The sequence below is a fragment of the Trachymyrmex septentrionalis genome, unplaced genomic scaffold, assembly GCF_001594115.1.
Source record: "Trachymyrmex septentrionalis isolate Tsep2-gDNA-1 unplaced genomic scaffold, Tsep1.0 scaffold6, whole genome shotgun sequence".
Taxonomy (NCBI): Eukaryota; Metazoa; Arthropoda; class Insecta; order Hymenoptera; family Formicidae; genus Trachymyrmex; species Trachymyrmex septentrionalis.
The window spans coordinates 4,377,598-4,384,963 of record NW_017305778.1 but is presented as its reverse complement, the minus strand read 5'-3'; the positions used below and the strand labels follow the sequence as shown (position 1 = coordinate 4,384,963).

Below are 7,366 nucleotides of genomic sequence, written 5' to 3'. Positions count from 1 at the left end.
AATCTAATACAGCGAATAGAGGAAATATAAAGAAAATAAAAATCCAAAAGATTTAATCGCGCGAGCACGCTCGCGTTTTGGATAAGTACAATAAAGCTTTTTTCGATTTTGCGTAAAATCTTAATCGGTTAACGAATTCCAACATTCGCAGACGGGAACGCGTAAATTGGGTGAACCTCGATCGACATCGAAGGTAGTAATTGCGACAAAATAAATATTTATACAATTTTGTAAAACGTGCAACTGGACATGCTACATTATTATGGATCTGTGTGAATTGAAATTTGCTCATTTCTCTTTTTTCAAATTCCTGCCTATACTGACTGTGTTCCAAAATTTACTATCTGTACTGAAAATTTATAATTTCATGTGTACTATAGATTCTTAGTACTGACAATAAATTTTGCAACAACCATTACAACATGAAATCTAGTTTTTACATGCTTCTAAATCGTTATCACCTGCTACTGCTCTTAATCGTTGCTGCACGGTCGGATTACTGTAACGTCATCTCGCGCCTTACTATGAATCAGTCCGGTGTAATATGACGGCACCGTATGTGAACGGCGTAATTCTAAACTTTGGCCACGTACGCCATTAAGGAATGAGACGCACATCTTACAGAAGTAAGCACTTATTCGCACTATTAAATAGTAGGTCTCGTAATACAAATTACAAGAATATTACACTTCAATCTTAGAAACATAATATTTGGCACACTGTAAAGTCTTAATTTCTAGTAGGAACATTTTGTAATATTTTCATATACTATTTAATGGCAATACAAAACTGAGATATTCATCGCACTGTCATTTGCGATATTCGAATATATGTGTGTGTGTGTGTGTGCGTGTGTGTGTGTGTGTGTGTATTTTTTAATCTCTTTCGGCCGATATAAAATTTAAAACATTTCAATTCCTAAAAGAAGCTAAGAGGGTATACTATGAAGCCAGTTTCACAGCAAGATTGAAGAACACTGAATAGATTTTTTCTAGGTTTCTAAAATCTTAAGCATCAAATATACATCCTGAAATATATTTATCTCTGTGAAGATAAAAATATTATTACAAGGTGATAAGAGGCATAGATGCCTTTTCCTATATTCGAGAAATCACATTTACACATTCTTGAAAATCACATATGGAGATTAAATTAACGCTTAGATTATTATTAATTAAAACTTATGAACAGAAAATAAATTTTTAATTTCTTTGAGAAAGAATTGAAATGTTTTAAAGATCGTGCGATCTAATAATTATTCGTGATGTAATCTGTTAAATGTTGCAAACAAATTTGTGAAAATTTTATTTAAATTAGCCGTTTTAATCTGATTATTGAAATGGAATTGAATCAAAACGTACAACGTTGAATTAAGTTATCTTGTGCTATGTATGTCTTATATCCCATATTTAAACTTTAAACATTTTATATCGCACAGATAGTGAAAAAAAATAGAAAAAAAGTTTCTAAATTTCACTGAAATTTCAATGTTATGTTAACCTGTAATAATAAATGGAACACTTCGAACTTATCTGACAATGAGTGACAGACAGTTTTACAAAGAAAGGAGGAAAAACTACACACTTTCTATTACAAAATTGTCCCCTCGTAATTTGCATAATTTGATAAACTTTTCAAAACAATTAAAAAAAAAATCACATTAGTTGAGGAAGCTCTTTGGTAAGTTCAATTTGCACATTCTCTTTCGAAAACAAAACTAGGTTGAAAAAGATTTTTCACCTCTCTTCTACTATCTTCACCGTCAACAAATATAATATAATCTTTATAATGTACACATTTACTTTTAATTTAATATATACGTATAATATATATACAACGTATGGTAACAATATGAAAACAAAACGTGTCCTTTAGTGAATCTTAAGGAACACTAGAAAGGAGAATATTGACTGGGAAACAATCATATGTTTTCCACGAACTGTCAAATCCATGAGGCAAAAGTTAGCTATGTATATAAACATGAGGAAGCGTGATATTAGCAGCTTTTATTTCGACGGCCTTGACAATATCGTGATGAAACTGACAGTGACAATACCTCGTATCTAATGTTCCGTCTGAACGTGGTAATAGCGCGTATAATGTTCAGAATTGAGAATAGGTCATTTTATATCCAATGGATGGGATAGATGAAGAAGTGGATAGACAGATGGGAAAGAAAGAGGGATGGAATAAATAAAACGTTCGTGGAAACGTATAAAAATTATAAGTACAATTATTATGGTCTAAGAACTTGTAATGAAGAGGGTCTCACGTAAAGGACACGTTTCCACAAAATATTGATACACAGACGATAACTCATGCGCATGTAACATTTTATACATCTTATATCTTATAAAAATAAGATATTTAAATTACTATTTAATATCACTGCTCAAATAAGAGCATCGAGATCAAATGGTCACTTTTATGTTCTTCAGTCGAAAAGTTCAATATCAATAGATAATCTCACGTTTCGATAATGCGGATTTCAAAACTTGCGTAAGTGCACGGATTTAAATAATATGCGCATAGAGTTATCTCTTGTACATTGGTATAACTCTTATATCTATATATACCATAACTATATCTTATCCTAGACTATGTATATATATATATAGAGAAAATTAATAATTTTAATAACAGTTCGCGAAGATGCAATCATGACGTAAATAACATAATTGTCGAAACGTTTCGCTGAACGTTACTATGAAAAAATAAATAAAAATAAATTAAAATAAAGATGTGCGTGTGTCCTGATTGCAAAAATTAGGTGTTAACTTTATGCTACGAGGAAATAAATTTTCGAATAGAAAATAAGAGACTAATGCTGACAAAAATACATTATTAAAATGTCTAGACAAGGCTCTAAGATTTCTCCTTAAAAAATCGTTGTCATTTCGAAGTCAAGGCGAATTAAGAAACGTGATTGTTTTTCTTATCTGTATGCGTGCAATGAATAAACTTTGAACACGATTTTCATTTTCGAATACGTCTCTGAAGTCAAGTTATCAGTATTATAAATGCTGCATTGCATAAATCAATGCAATCTCTACTTCTTAATAATTCACATATCCGGTAAAATACACGGTCAAAAAATCAAGTTCTTCAAAAATTAAAGAAAGCGCCAAACCTCGACATACTTTCATATACGTTCAAAATATGAATTCTAATAAGTTTTTTTTATGCTGGTTCACATCAATCATCTTACTCTCAACAATTAAAATCCAACAGTAGAACAACAAAAACAGTTTTGCTGAAGTATCTAAAGCTATAAGATACAGAAAAATTATTTTGAGTCCAACAAAATTATTTTCAAATTTATATCCATTTTTAGATACATCAGCAAAATCATTCCTCCCCTTCCATGTATCTGACATAAATAGAATATAAATGTGAATTCATGATGTCGAAAATATGATACGTTCATAATTCGCGAAATGCGCTGCAAATGTAAATCCGTAAATGAATCTGGCGAATTATGTAGATTTATCCAGTTTTTTTTAAAAACCACTTCGTGGATTGTTCAAACTTGCATTGAAAATCTTTGAAATGCAATCTCGTTATCTAAGAAATGAATGTGTCCATCTCAAAATATGTTGCTTTTTCTATAATCGTCTAACATTCGGCCTTTCTTAATCAAGATATCAAATAAATATCTTAAGAAAATTGCCTGTCGAGAAAATGTAATATCTAAACTGAGTAATTTAAAAATTTCCCTCTTAATTGTTTACATTCTTTCATGTTCGTAAACAAAAATTACGATTAGCTCTACAGATGTGTGATAATAAGCATACCATATGTACATGTTGCTGAATCGACTTAATTGTGTGACTCTCGAAATACGTATAAACCAGATTTTGTTTTAAATCAACGCGTTTTCAATTCATCAGTATAATTTCGCATTATATCGCATTATTAGATTACAAATAGAATGAATGCGAGAGGTAATAGTTTACATCGTAGGTATAGCTATAAAGATATAAAAGTAAAAAAAATGCGAGAGATCAGCAAAACTGATAAGTCAAATTTTGATCTTGATCTGGTATTATGACATATTCGTGAGGGTGTCAAATAATGTCAGCTGTCAGTATTTACGTTTACAAACTAATGTAAATGTACGAAAAAAAACAATGTATACAATAACCTAGGGAACTAGATTGTCTAACTCGGTACTTGGACGTATGCGGGGATAACGTGTCAGCAGTTGATGTTGATATGCACTCAAAACGTTGCTTGCTTCTTACTCCTCCCTGTTAAAAATCTCACTTAGAAGATATTGTTATTGTTCGAAGATTTATTTATATTTATTCTTATTAAGTAAGACAGAAACAATAGAAACATATATTAAAAGAGGAAAGAAATGTATCGCACATAGGATAATATTCACTAATTAATATCCTAAAATAACTTTTAACATATACGACTTAATAAATTATTAAAATGAGTTATTTATTCTCCTCCTTTTATACTACACGTATTGTCCATTCGTTCATGAAATTATTTGCCCAGATAGTGCCATTATATTGATTTTTTCAGATTCACTATTCTTCAAACTGATGGAACAGCACTAGTTTCTTTCATAAATTTTTTTTACGTAAAAGAGAACGACATATAAGCATAAAATAATTTCTTAAAATTAATTATACAGTTTATCTAAATGTATTTATTTTAGATTAATAATTCTCATTATTCTGATTATTTCTTTTGTACTTTGAAGTTTCATGTATTAGCAAAGAAAACATATAGCTAAAACAAATAAAGTGCAATAATATTATTTAATAAATATTAATATGCTTAAAGAATATGAAAATGTAAAAATCCTAATGACAAAGAGAGAAGTTTAATTTCGTTGGAGGCTGTTTTATTTACTTAATCTACGAGACTTACTTTAATTTCTAATTTATTGGAACATTTTCTATTCATTTACAATTCGTTTATAATTTGTTCATTAGTCATTTACAATTTTTTCAATAGTTTTTTTACAATTTGTTCACTATTTTCATTTATAATTTGTACATATTTATTTACATTTATACACTGAGAAAACAATATGCAATATTAAAATTTTAATAAATATTTGTTTAAATAATATTAGCTGAATATTTATCATACGAATAATTAAACGTTAAGAATTATTAATTTCATGTAAATATAATTTTTTATTCATAAAACATTTATTTAAATTTACAATAAATTTAATATTTACTGTAAGTAAATGTTAAGTTAATATTACTTATGAATAAATATTTATTAAAATTTAGTACCTTTTCCAGTGCATATGTAACTGAAATACATCAGCGTGTATTTACATTCGTATATAAATTACAAATTTGTACTATCTATCATTATTACTATCCTAGAGAAAGAAAATGTTCCACATCTGCGTGGAAAGTGTCAAAACTTCTTACTTGCTATTTTGCCCGTAGAGTTCCTCGCGAGCTTAAAGGCATTTGCTGTGCTAATGGGATTGGGATTATACGGACCGCTTGGACAGTATTTAACCGTGTGTGCCTCATCACCAGTTGCGCCACAGATCGGGCACGTATAAGCCCTATCAAACAAAAATATTATTTTTTATATGTATATAAACACAAGACATTTAATGTTAAAAAGAAATAAATTCCTAATGTCATGTTATGAAAATATCCGTCAAAGAAGACTTTAAGCGTCGTAAAAAAAGATTACAGATTATCTGTGAGATAATCTGTGCAGGCTTTTTGCTTTTTGCTTTTTACTTCTTTAATTAAAATTAAAGAAATCGTATTTGAAAAATTTTTTTATACAAGATTATTTAGAAAATAATTTTTCTTACGAAATTAAGTAAAAAAAGGGCAAATAGAAGACAGGCGTGATAATTGTTGCGCGAAATGATTACTGCGCCTGACTATTTTGCCTGTCCTTTTTTCACTTAATTTCTTTTTTAACAATAAGAAGTCCTTGTAAATTAATTTATAATTTTTCTTTTTATATTTTAGGCTTTATCTTTTTTTTACGTGATATATTTTTATTTAGATGTTATTTTATAAAACGATAACTGTATTTCAATTGTATTACCACTATATTCTCGCAATATGTAATCGCACTTTATACAAATATATTTGAATTAATCGAATATTATAAAAAAATGATCTTAAGGTGAAAATCGTAATAATCTTTCTTTTTTTGCGTGTTTTGAAATTTATAAAAAAAGAAAATCTGTCCATAGTCAATTTCCAATATAGATATTAATATAGACATGTAGAATAGTTTTGAGAATATACAGAATATACATAGAATAGAGCAAAATTCACAGATTATATCTTCGACGTGTTCCATGAACAAAAATACAACATATATAATTAGTCAAAATTATAAAAAGAAAAACATTTTCTTTTCTAATATATTTATATTACCATACAGTACACTTTATTCGAGAAACTGGGATATACTAAAGAACGTCCTTAATGCTGATTCTACAATAAATGTGTAAATGTTCTACAATACTCGTAGAGTCGCAAGCCATAAGCTATAAGAAATTAACCATAATCAATTATGTTTTTCATATTTAACTGTAATTGGCCAATTTCTTATGGCTTATGATTCTATTATAGAATAGGCATAAAAGACCGGTATTCATAGTTGGTTCTTATTTTAAGACTGTTTTAAGTAATATCTTAAGATGCTAATATGGCCCTCTGATTGGCTTATGCCATCTTAAGATTATTTAAGACAACCTCAAATATAAGAATCCACTATGAATACCGGCCTAAGATTTCCGACTACCGACTCATTGTAAATCAGCATAAGACATTCAAATGTCCTCTAAAGGCCATTAGGACGTCCATTGAAGATTTATGTTGTATGGGTAAAGCACACCTATAACGAATAGACTATGGTGGGTGGTCCATGATACACGGTTGATTATGCTCATTATTTTGTAAATCCTATGATACAAGACTTACACTAAAAGTAGGACCCAGACCAATTTGTAAGATGCCACATTGTGCCCTGGTGTGTGAGCTTACAAATGATTTAGTAACAATAGAAAGGCAAGATAAAAAAAATTTTTTCACGCTTGCTTTTCCATATTTTTTATTATAATATATAAATATTTGTACTAGAATAATTAGAATAGTTTAGGAGTAATGTCTAGGTGTATATCTATGGGGTATCTATTTTAAAAATAAAATATGAAGAACTACTATATAGAAACTATTATCAAAGTACTATCAAAAATTTAAGCTAAAAGTTTAAAATATATCTCTACAAACGAGTACTTTTAATCTTTAGCTTAAATATTTGAATTCTATAATTCCATTATTTTTCTATATATTTTGAAAATAGACACACTCCATACATATTTCCATGAATATTCTCCCTAAATAAA

The 7,366-nt window shown here is 28.8% G+C and overlaps 1 protein-coding gene across 1 annotated transcript in view; it reads right to left on the bottom strand.

Annotated features, from left to right (window-relative positions):
* Positions 1-4,048: 4,048 nt before the first annotated feature.
* Positions 4,049-7,366, bottom strand: part of LOC108752265 (protein nanos) — a 6,992-nt gene continuing 3,674 nt past the window's right edge. The window contains exons 3-4 of the mRNA XM_018492969.1: positions 5,409-5,551; positions 4,049-4,250 (exon numbers count right to left, since the gene is read on the bottom strand). Of these exons, the coding sequence (XP_018348471.1) occupies positions 4,222-4,250; positions 5,409-5,551 (172 nt within the window). The 3' untranslated portion in view covers positions 4,049-4,221. The remainder of the gene's footprint in view (positions 4,251-5,408; positions 5,552-7,366) is intronic.